General features: G+C 39.9%; 1 protein-coding gene across 4 annotated transcripts in view; it reads right to left on the bottom strand.

The window, feature by feature from the left end:
* Positions 1-19,846, bottom strand: part of LOC128733691 (retinal-specific phospholipid-transporting ATPase ABCA4) — a 62,929-nt gene that overhangs the window by 12,965 nt on the left and 30,118 nt on the right. For all 4 annotated transcript variants that reach the window (XM_053827454.1, XM_053827455.1, XM_053827456.1 and 1 more), the window contains one exon: positions 9,483-10,020. In XM_053827454.1, the coding sequence (XP_053683429.1) occupies positions 9,483-9,563 (81 nt within the window). In that variant the 5' untranslated portion in view covers positions 9,564-10,020. The remainder of the gene's footprint in view (positions 1-9,482; positions 10,021-19,846) is intronic.

The raw sequence follows: 19,846 nt of genomic DNA, 5'->3' as shown, positions 1-19,846 counted from the left end.
TTCAAGGAAGGATTTTTGCTAGCAGTATGGTGTAGACAACACGATCAAACGCAGCTTTGATGTCGATATACACCGTATCGACCTGTGCTCCACCTTCCATATGTTGTAGACACCAGATTTGTGCTAATCGAGCGACCAGGAAAAGAGTCATACCGATCAGTTGTGGTGTGCATGTGCAACACTTTAAGATCTGAAATGATTTCGAGCCAGCTCAAAGCGACGTACTTCCACGATAATTGACAATATCGTTTTTGTTTCTCTTTTTGAACACAGGAAAGATGCAGGATCTTTTCCAGCACACAGGGAATGTTTCCTGAAAAAAAACGAGAGTTTGTAACATGTGACCACGTCCCATAGTAAATGTAAATAGTTGTAAACATTGTATTTTGTATTTGCATGTTAGGAGGTAGGAAAAAAATGTTAATTTTTAAAATAAAATTCCCTCTCGAGACGCCGCGGTTACCAATGGCTCCATTGTACGGACCGAACGAGTGAGATCCGGGAAACCAGAATCGATTTCGTTTCTCAACCGTAACCGGAGTATCATCGGGCGAGATCCATTGTACGGAAGAGAGATCGCGTAACGCTTGAGAGTTCGGCTGAAACCTGCAAGAGGGAGTTGCCTTAGGACGGCAACTAGATCAGGGCTTTTGGTATTCGGGCAAGCAAGGCGATCTAACGTGCCGTAAAGATCGCACCTCGAGTCGGTTTTGAGTTTGACATGCGGTTTCAACGTGGCGGCAAAAGGGAGTTGAGGATACCATCGTGTGTGAATCGAAAAGCGTATGCGTGGCCTGGGACAAGTCCCCACCACATAATTATTCAGGAAGTGCTCCGAAAATCGTGTGACCGCGTTCAAACCCGATAGGATATAATTCAGCTAATCCGTGCCTCAATACCCGTCCGTGCAAGTGGGAGATTATTGTGCCAGAAAATCGCACCAGACTACGCGGTTTTTATCAGTGTCCTGTGAAGTGCAAAACAACTACCATCCCGTCGTCGATCCCGGTCCGAGCCACCACGGTTTTTACCAGTGTCCTGTGAAGTGCCAACAAAAGCACCCCCCCGTCGTAGATCCCGGTCCGAGCCACCAGGACCCGCCAAGCGTCTGGGGAAAGTTACTCCGTTTGAATTCGATCAGTCAGACAGCCCCCTGGGATACGGTAAGTCTCAAATGCTCTCATCGATATAAGTAGAACCCTTTTACCTACAAGTTAATGATAATCTGTAAAGGTTTCGAAAGAGTAGATGCGCAATTCTTCAGTATAATCGAAGGTATTCCATCAGGCCCGGAGGATGCCGATGATTTCAACTGTTTCAAAGCAACTTCAACTTCATTTTGCGTGAAACTAGTTATGTTTATATCGCACACGTTTGCAGAAACGAACTTCAAAGGTGCCTGAACTTCAAGGACTGAAGTACTACTACTACCGAGCACACTGCTGAGCAAAAAACTGAAAGATGACTTCAGTATTGCTGACAGATTCATCACCAAACGACATTTGAGCAGAAAGTCCAGTTCCCTTGCGTTTCTCGTTAACCGGTGACCAAAAACGTTTGGGATTTTGTTTAAGATCATGTTGCTTTTAGGAAACATATCTCGAGTAAAGATGGCGGTTATGGATTCTGTATCGACGACTGGCTCTAACAAATTCTTGTTTGGTTTTAAACGACGAAGCCATGAATTTGACCAAGGTTTTATCCGCTTTGGCCTGCGTCGAGGGACGAATTCGCGAAAGAACGATAAAAGCTGTTGGTTGAAAAGGGATTCAGCCCATCCAGGAACGACCAATCCGTTGAACGCATAGCTTCGCACAGACCAGTAAAATCAGTGCGGTAGAAATAGAACTCACGTTCCTCAAGTACCTCTTTGTATCGAATGAGGGGCGGACAGCTAAGCGTAACAAGTACTGGAGGATGTTATGGATCAACCTTGATAACAGCTTCAGCTGGTTGCATCACATCGCACTACATTGACATTAGCAAATGCCAAGGCCAAGGCCCGGTCACGGTTATTCGTAAATAGATTTATCTGCTGCATGTCGAGATTTGCCACACCATCAACGAGTGGACTGTTTGCAGCTAGACTGTTTGAGCTAGTATGCTCGATTTCAACTCTTTAAGAAGCACGCCAATTTCAACGAAGGCTGGGTTGGTTATAATTACTGAACAGTAAATGAAAGCCTAATAATCCTAGTTTCTCGGATGTCGTGAATGCAGATTCTATATGACGCTCAACGCACTTCGGTGAAGCAGAAAAAACCGGCGGAATATATATACGGGGCCATCCAGATACCACGTGGACAGAAAAATACCAATTTTGAACGCCCCCGTCCCCCTTCATGGACAAGCGTGGACATTGACTCAACCCCCACCCCCCTCCACTGTTTATCCACGTGGACATTTTTTTTCTTATGTAAAATTTAACGAAACAGAAAAGCGTGGTGCTAAATTTTGTTTTCAACTTGATTTATGCAGTATTTATTAAAAAAGCTTACGTGAACGGAAGCTCCAGTATAATGGCCTCGATACAATGTATACGAATTTTGAGTCTTGTGATCTTGTCTACTGCAAATTATAATCGACTGGAATAAAGTCCGTTTCAGCTTGACTTTCGCTCGATTATTCTTCTCTGTCCAGAGTATCCCTGTCCCAGAACACCTCAGTCTGGCCGTCTACTTCTACACAGCGCACGACCTTTCCGACGCGATGTGGTTCGTTTACTTTTTTGAAGGCGAATCTTTTTGGAAATACGCTGCCCATGAATGCCCTTTTTGTGGAATTCTGCATTTGATTTTGTGGCAAAAGGTAATCCACATTGGGTGCAAGTGCGACCTAAATGATAAATGAGTCGCGTGACTGGTAAATGAATATTCGTGGGTCTAATTCTGTGACACCTCTTAGAATGAGAACGAAGGCTTCGGGTATACTTTCGTAACCTTTGTCATTTTCCAAAAGAGGCAATGATTGTAAAAAAATTATAATATCTTTATTATTGCATTACTTCAACTTTCAGGTTGGGCAATTACCATCTATGTGCACTAACGCAGGTTTAATCTTTTCAACAAGATTTATGCCAGATATCTGCTCTCATAATGCTCGGCTCACGTGTTTACGCCAACATATGCCTCAGAAGATAAAGCTTTATTTGGTTAATGCTAATATATAATTTTTTTTGTTTGATTTCATTTTAACAGCTTAGGTCATTCGTGACTTATGCGGGATTGGGATTTGAACCCGGGTCCTCGGCGTGAGAGGTGTGAATGCTAACCACTACGCCGGGATTGACCCCTAAATATATAATTAATTCCATATTTCTTCTATTTCTTTTTATGAAAAAAAAAAAAATTGTCCACGTGAACATTTTAAAAACCCTCTCCCCCACTTCCGTGGACAAGCGTGGACATTTTCATACCCCCCACCCCCCTCCAAGCTGTCCACGTGGTATATGGATGGCCCCAACGACAAGACAGATAGAACCGTAACCTCCATTTATATTAACCCAAAGTTATTCAATCTCACGATCATCGATGATTGCTGATTCAGAGGAACTGTATCGTTCAGACACGGCTATAAGTAGGGGAATGTCCCCGGTTGTGAAACAGGTTTTGTTTTTTGGTCGTTGCTTTTGAAATTTCGAATCTCTTTAAAGCATTTGAAAGATTGAAGACCTACGTATCTTTTTGCTAAAGACAGCATATATTTTTCGCTTGAAACAAAAAAGTTATAGCGAAATTGGGAGACATAGTATTTTTTGACCACAAAAAAGTATCCCCGGTTGTGAAACACTTCAAACAATCCATAAAAGAAAATAAAAATAAAGAAGAAAATAATGTAATATAAAATGAAAATAAAACACTACATTCATTTATTAGCGGATAATACCTTAAATGCAAAGTAATTTATCAGTTCCTTCATTTAAACATCCAAATCTGAATTGTAATCAATGCATGTAAAAACAGGCAGTTTGAGATTTCAAATATGCGGATTTCGCTCTCATGTGCCTGAAAAGTGCGTTGAAAATGTTTGTGATCATTAAAGTATTGAATAATCGATTTTCTGGATTTTTCATACCCGGAAAACTTAACTGTTTCACAATCGGGGCGGACGCCAGTTTGTAAAAATTTATATAATATTTTTTGAGTAGAAAAATACTTAAAACTTGTCTGTGTGATGAAATAGAGGTCCAAAACTAAGGTTATAAGCGTGTTACTGCCTTTTTCTATTCTATTTGATAAACAAAAAAATCAATTCCAAAACATTCTGAAAAACTTTTTCGGTCATTTTTTTCGAACATATTTCCTACAAAACATTCTATAAGCTGTATTTTGATTGTTGTTTGCTCAAAAGCTAGAATACAATGAGACGACACGTTGGTAGTAATTTGGTAGTGCTAGTTTAATAAACACGTCAAAAATGCTGGGTGTTTCACAAGAGGAGCCGTTTCAGAACCGTGGACAATCCCTTAGTATACAAGGATAAAATTCTTTTAAAAACTCGAAATAAAGTTTTTTTTTGTTAGGGGGACTTAGACTACTTTGTCCGTTGAATTGAACTTTTGTAGTAAAATAAAGTAGTAAATAAAGTATGGATCGTGTTTATGTATGACGGCGGGTCATAAATCACTCTAGGCACCAACATGAAGCGCGTCCAGCCGATCAAAGTAAATCCAAAAACATAAGTATGCACTACCAAATGCACCGCAATCAATTACTAGATAGAGCCACTAGACGAAAAACGAAAATTTTCTAATCCTTGATAAAGATTTAATACAAATCGAAACGTCGAAAGTAGAAGAAAAACGTTCGTTTTTATGAGCAATTTGACTGCAATCAATTACGTCACCAATGCCGATGCCACAGGGATTGCGCACTGGTGGCTCAAGTGGATGGTAATAATTATCATTAACAATTATTGTTAACCAATAATTACCAGTTAACAATTATTGTTAACGGTGCATCTAAGATGAATAAGTCGAACGATTGTTAATGTTGGATCGTTCATATGAAAAATGCTGATTCCACAGGATGCATTTTTCGGGTATGGGAGAAATTACAGATTTGAAGTTTGGGAATAGAATTTGGGTTTTATGAGTCGAAATTCGAGACGCAATCAGCGCACTATGGTCCAGAAAGCCAAATTAGGTGGAAAAAATTGTTTACTCAGTAGTCGTTGATTTTAGACTATTTACGTCTTAGCAACAAAATCTTGATTTAGGATGGGGCTTTTTTTGGCATGAGCTATTTTAGGGTGACCCTTAAATTAACCAAGATCCAGAAATTATCTTCAAAACGAAACAAGATAGAGCGATATTCACTGCAGTAATTTTATAGCTTGAAATATTTTGAGTAATATTGTAGAAGACAAAATCCTTCTATCTCGAACCGTTTCCATATTAGGGCGATTTTCCTGAGTCAAGTTAGGGTGACCCTGCTATTTTGCGATTTTTCTCCATAACTTTTTTATTTTGCATTTCTCGCAAAACACTTCTTCAGATGACTTTTGAAGCTCAATAAGACGCAACTTTTGGTGAAAAAAGAAATTGGCTATCTATTTTACTTCTACACTTATATTAAATTTTATGATAAAAATAGGCCGTTTTCAAATGTTAGTATCTCAGAAAGGTGCAGGCAGAATTAAAATCGGTTGATTGCGTTTGAAAGATCGTGATTTTTTGTGCATAATATCAAAAAATTGGAGAGTGGATTTTTTTCTATCTCAAATAAATCAACTTTGAATATGTGTGGTTTTAACATATTTAAGTATATAAAAGTAAACGAGTTGCGCCGTAACTCCGGAAGGCCTTGACTGTTCTTGATTAAACTTAGCGTACATGTTTCTTGACATAAGTAAATCAGTACAGGGAGTTGACTAAAGCGGGGTGGTCGCTGAAAACGGGAGCGGGAGGTACAAATAAGTAAAAGTGGCTGTAATTATATTGCATTTAAACCGTTATAAGTTGTGTGAGTGGTCCAAATCTAAAAGAGAATGTATAAACTTAACCTCATGTTTGTTGACTTGAACTTTATAATGAGGTTAGACATTAAAAACGGTAGACTTTCCAATAAACAGAGGGAATGGTAGACAAAGTAATGAAATCATATGTGTTTCATAGTATCATGGAGTGGAACTACCGAATGAGAAGTTTAAATAGTTTTCTACCCGCGACGGGGATTTCCGTGATTCCCACCTCCCTTTTCATCAGAGGCCACCATTCTTTTGTCTTTCAGCCACTTGTACATTTGTTTTCGATAAGGTTAAAAATCACAGGCGAGCGTGTGTGAAAAGCATAGCATCCAAAGCGTACTGCACTGACGCAAGCCTACGCCAAACAACTGCTGGCACTGTGTGCATACATTCTGCGTTCGTTCGTTTTTTATTTGTTAACGGAGACTTTAAATCATTAGATTCATTCGTCTCCGATATACATTCTGCTACCTGCACACTCGCGAGTGTACAGCCTCATATTAACTTTCTACACATCCCGCCCGCGAATCCAAAGCTCACGAGCTGTACATAGGTCGTGAGCACGAGCGGCACACTAGGATGTATGGATACGGATTTTACTTTTCTTCTTCATTTTACACCCTCGCTTACACAGGCGGGTAAGTGTGCGGGCCAATGCGAGCGATGATAGGTATCAACTACTGGGTTGCAATGACGAGCGTAAGCAACGACCGTAGCTGATAACTAAATAGCAGAGCATGGCAAAGCCTAGGTGCTACATTCCGTTATCGAAACTTGACCTTCTGTTTTTTTTATACGACAGACTTTGCAGCCAGCTGTTAGAGTGCAGGACAATTGCAGGGCCAGTTGCTACGATCCTGTTGACTCTAACAGCCTCTCCCAGTCGGGATTCGAACATACCAGCATCATACCTCGAGGCCAACTGGGAGGTGATAACTAAATACACTATGGCAAAAACTTGTCGCAGTGCATGAGAATATCAGCAAAGAAATCCGAAAGAAACGCTCATGCATATGTGTTCGTTAGAAGAAAATAGTGAGAGAAATTGGACCACGCGAATGCGGTCTTCACAACACTACGTTTTAGTTTGCAAATTCTCATAATACAAAAAACAAAGCTTTTTTCCTCATTTAGACATATCTACCCCTTCCCTTGATTAGCTCTTCTCGGTCAGCGGCCCTTTTGTCTACAGCAACGTGTACGTCTCTCCGAAGATAATGAAAGAGACATAAAGTCTTCCTTATATTGTTCTACTTCCGTAGTTGTGACCCTACCATCTTTTCACACGCTCTTCATCTTATCTCCCAGCCACTTGTACAACTTCTAACAGACCAAATGCAAGATATTATTATTATTATTATTCTGTATTTGAGAGGTTTTCAGCCTGTGGCTGGTTCGCCCCTTAATGCAAGATGATCGCAGCCACTTTTACTTATTTGTACCTCCCGCTCCCATTTTCAGCGACCGCCCCGCTTTTGTCAACCCCCTGTACTGATTTACTTATGTCAAGAAACATGTACGCTAAGTTTAATCAAGAACAGTCAAGGCCTTCCGGAGTTATGGCGCAATTCGTTTACTTTTATATACTTAAATATGTTAAAACCACACATATTCAAAGTTGATTTATTTGAGATAGAAAAAAATCCACTCTCCAATTTTTTGATATTATACACAAAAAATCACGATCTTTCAAACGCCATCAACCGATTTTAATTCTGCCTGCACCTTTCTGAGATACTAACATTTGAAAACGGCCTATTTTTATCATAAAATTTAATATAAGTGAAGAAGTAAAATAGATAACTAATTTCTTTTTTCACCAAAAGTTGCGTCTTATTGAGCTTCAAAAGTCATCTGAAGAAGTGTTTTGCGAGAAATGCAAAATAAAAAAGTTATGGAGAAAAATCGCAAAATAGCAGGGTCACCCTAACTTGACTCAGGAAAATCGCCATAATATGGAAACGGTTTGAGATAGAAGGATTTCGTCTTCTACAATATTACTCAAAATATTTCAAGCTATGAAATTGCTGCAGTGAATATCGCTCTATCTTGTTTCGTTTTGAAGATAATTTCTGGATCTTGGTTAATTTAAGGGTCACCCTAAAATAGCTCATGACAAAAAAAGCGCCATCCTAAATCAAGATTATGTTGCTAAGACGTAAATAGTCTAAAATCAACGACTACTGAGTAAACAATTTTTTCCACCTAATTTGGCTTTCTGGACCACAGTGCAGCGTCTACCGAATAATCGAGTGCATTTATGCATTTTGAAGAATTCGATCTCAGCTAAATACGTAAAGTGCTGAGAAATTGAAATTATCGGGGAGTGAAATAATTTATGAATGACCGTTAAATTTCAATTATAGTAAACATACTTCATGACGTCTCCAAATGCAATCTTCGTACCTGTCAGGGACAGTTTGGTTTATAAAAATAGTTATGCAGATCGGAGCGACGCAACACAACAGCACGCATTAAAAATTGATAAATAGCATATCGATCTCTCAATTGAAATGCATAGCATATAAATGCAAAACAAATTACAGCAAATACCTGGGCACAATAGATCAATAGTACTGGCTGCGGTAAAAAGTTCACACAAAACCTTGCAGTAAAAACCTGTTGAGACATTGAGAACAAATTCGATTTTTCGCTCAATTGTATCAATGTATTTGGGGATTGAACAATTGTCGCACATAAATAAAAGGTCGACAGTAAACTTATAAATTAGGGAATTATAGTAGGTTTGGATAGAGTTCGTTAGGTTAACGACCGTTCATGAACGGCAGTTCAACCAACAGTCCTCTCAATTTGGCCAAAGATAATTAATTCATAGGCGGAGCTAAAAATACAAATATTAAGTATATTTTCTTCTGTGTTTTAATACTAATTGCTTTCTTAATTATTGTAAAATCTAAAAATCGCCTCTGTGGCGCCTGTGTCATTCTTCACGATTAGAGTGGCGTTAGAATTGATAACACGGGAAATGGGTCATTCATTTATAGTCAGGCGACAGCAATACATTGTAGACAGGAATGTGGCATTCGCCGTTTGGAAGATTACAATTTAGAGCTTGCGATTGATTGCAAACCATCATGAAAGTATGCCCATCTTTCGCGATTCCGCCGAAAGGTCAGCTAATGTTGGCGCAGAAACTGATTCTATTTTCAAGAGTATGCTGTGCACCGCTATCAGCAAAACGTTCCAGATGAGACAGGCTTAACAGCTCGTCAACAGATGCTGATAAAATTGTTTTGAGAGTTTTGTGATTTTTTGACGTTATGACGAAAAAAATGACGCAGACAAAATTTTAAACTAGGGCCCATTTCTAAAGCGAGACAAGCGTGATTAAATTGTAATACGCATCGCAAATATAATGTGACAATTGTGTTTAGCACGTCTCGTAATGTTTAACCAACGAACCGTTTTTGTTATAATTTCCACGTGTTGTCAAACAGAACGTTCTTTGTTTAACTATATGTATTTTATGAAAAGAAGAAAAAAAGAATACTCACCGGCTGTCTAATCCGTACCAGGTAATCCTTTTTGAGCAGGGCGCGAATTTGTAACCAATCAACATACTTCGATAGTTTCATTTTGTTAAACTAGTACTTCAGTAACTTGCGAAAAAAAAATCTAACCTAAAGCTGCTCCACTTTTAGCCGTTTGAGCCAGCTGAGACGTTTGTCTCCACTTTAACATACACACACGCTTACAGGAAGAACTGAAAAAAAACTACTGATGATCACAAAAATCCTTCCTTCCCAATGCTGATCTCGGTATCACAGTTACGGTCGTTGGTCATCGGCATAGAATTATCACATGTTGTTGTTATATTTCTGGTATGGTCGAACGGATTTTGGCACTCGCACTGAGCGGGGCTGCATAAACGAAGGCACTAGGACAGCAGGATTCCAACTCCGGAACGCGGCGAACCATCGGCTGCTGACGAGCTGACTGACTGCTGACTGCCTATTGTTGTGTGAAGTTGCAAAAACACCTTGCCACGCGCCTCCGTGATTTCTTCCAGCAGTGGTCGGTTTGATAATGACACTGAAAAATGGCGATAGAAACAGGCTAAGTGTAAATTGATGGAAATGTCACGCTGCTATTAGTATTTGTGCAAGTGCTTCTCATCTTTGCATTGCTACATTTTTGTTGTTCGAATACCGGTTGAATGTGACCTTGAAATGGGGACCTGCGAATTAATCGCAAGAAAGGCGCTAATATAAAAATTCCAGTGTGTCATTGTAGATTTACTTGTGTTCACTGTGTGCAGTAAGAATTTGTTATCTTCGGTTGAATGTTTGGTTCTGGTTTTTGTTACTCTTCACTAGCAAAATCAGAAATTACAGAAATTTCAGAAATATGGTTTGTTCCGCCTTTATAAAATCGTAAATATCTCAGCGATATTTGAACATACTTTCTTCGGCAAAGTTGTTCGTCAGAAAATTTCCCATCTATACAGTATAGCTACGTTACTCTGAGACACTGTTCGCTACCCTGTTTTGATGTTTATTTAAATGAAATTTCGAAAATTTTAAAATTTTGCTAAATTCAATAAATTTTTGTAGCCAGATATGACTCCAGACATACCACTAAAAATATTTTTTTAAATTTACTCCCAAAAAATGTTAGTTTTTCATAAAACTCAAATGTGCGACCCCTAAATCGCGTCGACCAATGTTGACGCCATATACAAGTTTTGTTGTGACACCCTAAACTGTCATTTGAGGGGTGAGCCCCCGGGTTTTCTGACATAGTGATATTTTGGGACACTCTACTGTGTAGCCTTTGGCTGGTGAGACACTGCCGAATCTTGTTGGAAGCAGTATGGTGCACTCTTGTAGTATTTTTTTCACGATGGGAAGCAAATGGTTCTTCAAAACATTATCGATATAATATTTAGTTTTTATTTTAACACCCGGCTCAATGAATAGCAATGGTACCATCAAATTTTTGAAGAAATATCCCCATACCATCACCCTGGAAACAGTCTCATTCATTTCTCATTTATGTATTCTTTAAAATATCACATGGTCGAAAATTTAGATAATCGAAAAAGATATAATCGACACGTATTGAGCATGGAAGGTAAATTTGGGATGCAATAGAATACATATCAAGATCGATTACATGGTCCACTCTGTTGAGAATAGTACCGTCGATATAGTGATCGAAGTTAATCGGTTCTATGGAACGCTGAAAAGTCATCATTTTGCGATAATGATAACGAGCTTGTTAACCTGACATCAATCAACGAACACATTCAGGAACATTTGCAAGGAGAGGAGTCCTCGATAACGCTACGTAGATCTTAGAATCATCGATATAAACAAGTTTCCCTTTTTACCAGAGAATGCAACATCGTTAAATAATATGACGAACAAAAGTGGTTCTAAACTGCTTCCTTGTGGCATGCCGAAGATGTTGGCAAATGGTGAAGAAACGGATGAATCGTGCCTGACATTTAGTGTTCTCGCAGCTGGGTACGGTGAAAACCACGCCACTGCTATTCTGCTCGAGGCTCCTTTTGCGGAGTTTGCGGATTCATATTTTATGATAATTACAATAGACCACTGAATTTCTACAGATACAGATCTTCTACAGATCTTCTGAAAATCTATAGACCACAGGGAATTCTCAGCAGTGTGCACGATAGCACGGCTACCTTCGGTGCCAAAAATAAATTTAGAGAACGAACAAGGTTATTCAGTTCTTATTTCTAAGTTTATTTGATTCATGTTCAAGAATGCTGTAGCAGGAGATAAATGGGACGAATTATCAAGACGAATTCCTTTTTCGTCATTGCCCCATACAAGGCGGGGCTGACTGTAGTCGACGGACACGAAGACAATGTCACCTTTATAAGCGCTATCGCAGAGTTTATGGACGGTGCTGATGTGTTCTTCTATTAAATTAACTGACCGGCTTTTGTCGGGTTGAATGTAGATACTACAGATCAGGTAACGGTGGCTCTGTATAGTAGCAGAAACACACACATCTGCTCTAACCTTTTGCCGTTCCAGGTATCAATACGGGAACAACTGTATAGTATCGTTCGGAAACAGCAATCAGTGCATTACCAAAGCTACACTTGTCGCTGTTTAAAGTGGACCTGTCACTACTAAAAACGTTGAAGGAGGTACCAAAAATCTACAGTGAATCGATGCTATCATTCAATCCTGTTTCTGTAAGTTTCATTGCGTCGTAGTTACTACCGAACGAAGCTAAAAAATGTGAAGTTTATTCCTCAGTCCTCTTACGTTCTGGTAATAAATCCAGGTGGCATCATCGACGGTGTTACATATAATATTATTGTATGTAGTCTACAAATGCTTGACGAATAAAACAACAACTTAGGTTTGTTGCCTGCGGAGGTTCTCCGCTTTCGAGATTAGGATGCAGAGAATCATCATTTATTGTTGTGTCATAATTTCTAGCGGAGTAGCGTGCGTTGGTGTTAATGTCACAGTGGGAGACTTTCGAAATTTTTTTGCAGAATAATTCGCATGATTTCGCATGATTCATTCGCACGATGCCTTTCGGCCAAGTCAAAGGGTTAAGTGCATTAGACTTCACAGCAAGTCGAGTCCGAATTTGAAGGAAAAGAATATCCTATTGCTAATTTCTGCACCTTTTCCTACCAGTTGAATTTTAAGTTCTTGAACCAACTGGGGATTTGCTCGTACCATAGCACAAATTTGTTTGTTTGTAACATCCGAACGTATACGAGATAGGTAGATCGAATATTTTGTTTGCCGAATTTTCAATTACGGGAACGGATACAGCATTCTGCCCTGCCTGCTTGAAACCGGATAGGCATTCTGGTACTAACTTTATAGGAATGCACCCGGGAACGTTTTGCGGCACGAACGGGTTCAACTAACGGTCAACGTTTGACGTGCCGATAACAAAATAAACGGAACTGCAGTTTGTTGATTGACACACAAGTGGGGAGTGTTAATCGGCCAGCTTATAAATTTTTCCGTTGCAACGTGAATAAATTCGTCTATGTAAATTACATTAATACATTTTAAATAGTGTAGCATTCCCCGACGTCGATGAATTATCCGACAGTGTTAGCGAGTCCAGGTTATCGCACAAGCGGTTCTTTCACGTGCAGTTATTATCCGTGAGAATATGCATCGATTTTTCCAGACCCATCGAACAATCGATCCGCCGCTGGATTCCGCGATGCAATCTGCAATCTCCGGCGGGGAACTCCTTGTGCATCTATAGCACAGCCGGGATAGTCCGGCAGTGATAGAAATGGAGTTTATCTGCTCTTTTTTTAGATAGATTGAAAAACGTTTATACGCTTTTCTGACAATGAATCAGCAAATTTTCCGTACTTTATGTGTGCAAGCACAAATCACAGTCCGGAACCGCGCCGCTCAGAACAATTAATCCGCATGACTAAACGAACGCTATTTGCGCCGCCTGCTTACGATCTTTGATCGAGTGAAGTGAAGCGCAGTATCGTTTCGTTTTAGTACATAAATCTGCCATTAAGTGAGGTGACACTATTAAATCGAAAAGCATCCATCTCCGGCAGTCGTTAAATAATTTGTAACTAGCTGACGACTATCGTAACTGATCGGTAACTGATCGTTTACTTGACCAACCAACAACAGTGGTGAGCCCATCACTGAAATACGAACTCGCATTAGCTACTAGTAAACACTGAACTTTTACCGGTGTTTTTTAAAACTTACTCAATGAAGCGCAACAGTAACGAACAGTTGCTCGAACTGACTGGTAAAAGAGGCGATGGGGCAAGAGCAAATGCTTTTATTCTATTTCACCAGAGCAACCATTTTGAACCTTAATTTATGATTCTTTTTGTCTGGCCCCCAATTCAAGTTTTCAACAACAAAATTTAATGCATCGACATACACCTACTGATCGACTATCTGGAATTTAGTAATCGACGTGCTTTCGCAGCGTTTTTTGCACGTCATGTGGTCAGTCTAGCGTTGCCTGCCTAGTTAGCGGTACTAGATTGCCTAGTAGACTCACCTAAACAATCAATTCGGAGAGGTGGTTCACGCCACGAGTGGAACCCAATTTCAGTGCACTAATTGTTTAAGCGCTTTCGACACGTTCGGATTTGTGCGGAAAGTCGAGTCTGGCTGGAAATGTGCACTCACTGCGATTAGTAATTGTAACCGCTCCGGTGCCCGGCTAGCCGATAGCTTCTGTTTCTGTTTTTTCTTGCCTAATTCAAAACTTGTAACTTTTTCTCCGGGTTAGATTAGGAAAAAGTTAGATTAGGAAAAAGGAAAAAAGATCACCATCATCATTACATGGAAGTTGCTCCGGCTCTTTTGGGGACGTACCCTCGGCTGCTGGATTCGATCGCCTTCTACCGGTGATCGAAGAAATCGAACTGGAAACCGAACCTGCTGCGCTTCACATCGAGGACGTTTCCAATACAAAAAAAACTACTGATTCGCCAAAGTATCTACCTTACATTGTGGAGGAACCTGAAGAAAATCACTGCGAGAAAGTAAAGGAAATTGAAAACAAATGTGACGAATGTCCGGTGGAATCAAAATCCAGCGAACAACAACAACAGGAAGCAGAATAATTTGCGGAAAATAATTTGCGATCTTTAACTCTGATGTTTTTTTTTATAAAAATACTTAAATTTTCAGTCTGAATTGAAAAGATCGACGCAAACTGTGACCGCGGACGGACATGAAATATTTTCTTGTCAAATTTTTTTCGTTTTCTTAGAAGAGAAAAATTGTTCCTAATATAAAAATTGCCAAAAGATTGCATACAGTGAATAAAATTTCGTGCCAGTTAATCCATTTTGTGGGTCATTTAGTTAGTTTGAAGTGAAACTACTAAACCGGAGGCGATGTCTGCTACGCCATGGAAGTAACAAATAATGTTCTGGATTGGATTACAAAATTATGCCGTGAATTCGTTCATCTACGCTTTGCTATCCTGCGAATTCCATCAATATACCAACAACAACAGCTGCGGCTCCTTGCGACATGACCACCAAGAAGCAGATAGTGTATTATCTTAGTCCATTAATTTCGGAGCGATCGTTCAACAATACCCGGACCCAGCGTCCATAAGATTGTAATGGATCCGACGGAACACCAGAATATATTCAGAGCCTTATGTGACAGTTAACAAATTTTCAAAAAATGGGTCGGTGAGATCGTTTTATAACTTCATTTGTTATCTGTTTGCTTTTCCTTTATTCATTTATTTCATTATTCTTCAATGTTTGACGGGTTATTAATTTATCTATGATAATATGTTTTGGTAGCTAGGTAGATGGTGTTTCATTTATTTTCAGAGAGCGAAATAAGGCGCTATAACCTTGGCCAACAATAGCCGGGCTTATGGTCTAAATACCATAAGTTCATCCCCGAGGGTCCGGAGTATCACTTAAACTTTATTAGCAAAGATACTCCCAACGAAACAAAGTTACAATTAATCAGAAACGGTTGGTACGAGACGTCCCCGTTTCTTCTTCCCCTGTTGATTTTGAAATGCATCTATGTATGAATAACTTATTCACACAAGATTCATTTCGTAAATTGTCTTCGCGGCAATACTTCACAGTTGGCCTGGCCGATTAAACATTTGCAATATATCACTGATATTATGCAAATGTTAATACAGACAAGAAAATAATTTGAAATATTTCTATGAATAGAAATAATTAAAATTATTTCTAGGAATCCTTATTGTGGCTGTGATGGTATTAATAAGAATAAGAATAAGAATAAGTAATGTTTACACGTGCCAAATTTCGTCACAATCTGTCAAGTGGTTATCGAGATGGGCGCGGTCGTGGAAAATCCAGGCTAGTCTCGCAGGTGGATCGCGAAACAGTTGGGAATCGACCATTCGACCGTGTCCCGTGTCGTAAAATCATTCAAGAGGACTCAGACGACCCAGCTGGCAGTGGAAGAAAAGCGAAGACGACCGACCCCGAGAAGGCAAGGAAGGTGATTTCAAGCACATTCCGTACCTTTCGATTCGGGAGGTGGCCTAGAAGGTCAATTCTTGCGTCTGGTTCGTCCGCCAGACAATGAAACAGGCCGGACTTCATGTCTTCAAGGTAAGGAAGGCACCCATCCGAACCGATAAACAGAATACGGTGGCCAAATGCCGCGCCAGGAAACTGTGCCGCGAGTGGTTGGTGCAACCGAAATGCATCGTAATGGATGACGAGACGAACATGAATGCGGTCGTCAAGCAGATTTCCGGCCTGGAGGTTTTCATCGGTGTGTCCCGCCTGGGTATTCCGGAGAAGTTCCGGAAGAAGAAGGTGCTTGGTGTGGCAGATAATCTGTGGGTGAGGCAAATACAGCAAGTTGTATATAATGTCCGGCACCATCAACGGTCAAATATGTAAAGAAAAATGGTTCCAAAAGCGCTTGCTGTCAAGCTTGGCATACACTTTTCGCTTTGATTTTGCTCTTTTGATTACTGCTCCTCAGCCAAGCAGAATTTGAAAAATTGGTGTATGGGGCATTTGTAGAGCTAGTAATTATCTATAATATTGCTGAAAAAGTGAAGTTTTATCTTTAGTATTTACGGTGCTGTAGAGGAGCAATGCCGCTCTTTTTGCGCTCTTTTTGCTACCAAGAGGGTAGTAGCGTCATAGCACCATAAATACAAAATACACAGTAATGCTTACTTCAGCAATATTGTAGATAATAACAAATTCTACAAACGCCCCATACATCACTTTTTCAAATTTTGTTGGCTGAGGAGCAGTAATCAAAAGTGCAAAATCGAAGCGAAAAGTGTATGCCCAGCATGCCTGCTGTCCTTCCTCCAGTCCCACGAAGGTGACACTTTGTTTTGGCTGGATCTGACATCTTGCCATTACGCGAAACTGGTGATGGAGTGGTATGAAGCCAACCATGTTGTTTTTGTGCCGGAGAAGGCAAATCCACCAAACTCGCCAGAACTTAGCCCAATAGATTTGGGCTATTATGAAAGGTAACCGACGGAAATAAGGAAAGGTCTTCAAAAACGACCAGGATGCGAAAAAAGAGTGGTTAAAAGTATGTAAAAAGCATATTGCCCCTTTTATGACTATTTAGACTACTGTGATAATCATTTAATGCACCATACCGCATTTTGCACTGTTAATATGACACTAGAGTGGCTTTTAGTTTAATCCACTTATGAGTTTGACTCCTTTTTCCTTCTTGCCCGTCTTTTTAACTTCATTTTCCTTGAGCGAAATCGTGTGCGAGATTCGACTGTGATAATCGTGTAAATCGGGGTAGTCTAAATAGGGGTAAATGTCGCAATATGTGTTGGACAGGATTTGATGGGCAGGAAGTTGAATGACCCAACTTTACAAAAACATAGCTAATGTGTATTTATTTATTCCCTGATATTTTCAAAAATGTCCGACTTAAATTTTTTTTCGAGTTATAGATGAGACATTTTCTTCATTCGCATATGGCTTGGCACATCGTAACCTTCTTGAAATTTTTGGTGAACGGCCTGCACTGATCCTTTGCACCTGCATCCCTTTGGTGAGGTTTCAAAGTGCGGTCCCGGCGGAGTTTTATAGTCGAGCTCTATGTGAGTTTCGTCAGCCATGCTTATACATCTCAATTTCTTGGTCAGCAGTTTGTAGTACCGCTTCCGAGCACTCGTATTGGTGTATCGGATGTTTGGTGCTTCACGTTTTGGTTGCTTCTGTTTCCGACGGGTCTGCAAACTCGTCCACTCTTTCGTACGCATAACGTTAGTCGTTGAGGTACCTAGTTTTTTCGCTACATCTCATATTGAAGTCAAAGGATGCCGTTTCTAGCAATCCCTTATCTTCCAGTCCATTGTAGGGTCAGCAGAACTTGGTTTTCCACTGCGTCTCGGGGAATCTTCGAAAGTGCACCGTTTTACCGTCCACACTTCCTGCTCCGACGCTCACACCTTCATTCCTAGAGAGTTTTCTGTTCAAAAGGTCACTCACAGTGCCATGTATTTTAAAACTTCTGCACCTAAACTCAGCTGGTGCTAATGGCTCAAGTCCCACAGATCATCTGATGGAACCATATATTTGATGCCATTGAAGTCATGGAGTGCCATATGGCCAGGGTTTTCGATGTTTTGATCTTGCAGCATTCATTCTTGGAAGGCCGACGACCCCAAATTTTGTTTGAATGCTGTAATATTGATCTGTAGAAGATCGAAAAATTTAAGTGGGTTTACTATAAAAAACCTTACGAGTTGCTTGGTCATTTGTTTCGTTATAACCATGAATCTTCTTTTTATGCGCTTTGGACCTTCTGTATTGTAGAATTGCAACTAGAAACTTTTTTCAGTTAAATTGTATGTATGTAATATGTAGTTACTTTTCCGTAGTATTCCGACAGACAACAGCACCGTTCATCGACATTACGCAACGTTTGCAATTAAAACTATACCATTTTCTATTTCATCGCATAGAAATTACAACCAGCCATTCTAATGGAATAAAAAACATTTATTCGTACAGTAGTTGCAGTTGCAACCAGCTTAAATTGCTTTCGACAGGGATTTTCCAGTGAAACGTCGTTGAGCGTGTCTTGTCTGGCAGTCAACTTAGACCTTAGCTAAGCAGAATATGTCGCTTTTGAAACTGATAACAATCATCCACTCACGCTGATGAACATCCGCGTGTCTGTAGTCTATGTATTTTTACTATGTTTTACTACAGCGAAGACGATTATCATCGATTTCCGTCCCAACAAGTAGTGACTTCGGAAAATGATAACATTACACAACGTATCTACGAGGTACTACGCAAAGCTAATCGATCCCGGATTTGATATTGTGTATGTGTGTTCTGATGATCGGACGACACGCTCCTCCGTTGTCTGTGCTTGCCCGCATCGTGAGGCAATTAAACTCTACCCAGTATCGCAATTGCATACCTGTATAAATGGAAACTGCGCAGGCCCTCGTTAGATATCCCACTTGTTTGATGAATATTAACCATGTAATGAATGATTACAGCGACCAACCAACGACAAACACAGCAGCAGTCAGGGGAGTAAAAGGTGCGGCGCGCCGCATCGTCAGGCTCATCACACATACGCTCCACTGATCTTTGGGGAACTTGAAAAACCTTTGGCTTGCCGTATACCTACAGTACAGTACCCTAGTCGGTTTAATATGGTGATTTGTCGTAGTGCTTAAACCGGTTGAAGAGGCCAACCAGTGGTGTGTTTACTGTCGGTCAATTTGTGTAATAAACATTAAAAACTTGCAAAGCAAGCTCATCAAGCATGTCTAGGTCAGTCACGGTTTTATCATTTTCCGAAGGTTTTTCTAACAGTTTGGTGGAATCTTGTATAAGATTAAATTTTAGATTTATTTACTAGAAGTAAAAAATCGACCATTTTGGAAGTTTGTTTATTGCCAAACGAGCTCAACCAAACAATTGATAGATTAAACTAAAGCTCCCAAGCGAGCATTGGAATTAGGTTAAGTAGATTATTCTTTGAAACATACAACAATAGCCCATTAACCATCACACGAAACTAAAGAACGTGATAGCACTCAATAATATTGACCAAGTTGAAACTGTCACCAGCACACCTGCAGGTGTGTACAGTGATCGTCCCAATAAGGCACCAATGGAACAGATTTTAGGTATTTGGTTAAGTTAAGATCTACCAAAAGCTACCACCTACCAAAAATAATCAAATTGTTTAAGAAGAAAGCTGCGAAATTTTGACAAAAGAAAAGTACCACGTACCGACCCAGTCGGGGGATTACTGTACAGCAAAATAGTAAATAAACAGTTGAAACAAAGCACCACAGAGTGTTACACGTTTGCTGAAGTGGTGAAAACCATAAAACCCATCGTTCTGCTTTGCTGACCGGTTGTCTGAAG

Source organism: Sabethes cyaneus, chromosome 2 (genome assembly GCF_943734655.1).
Source record: "Sabethes cyaneus chromosome 2, idSabCyanKW18_F2, whole genome shotgun sequence".
NCBI lineage: Eukaryota > Metazoa > Arthropoda > Insecta > Diptera > Culicidae > Sabethes > Sabethes cyaneus.
This window is presented reverse-complemented; position numbering and strand designations above follow the sequence as displayed.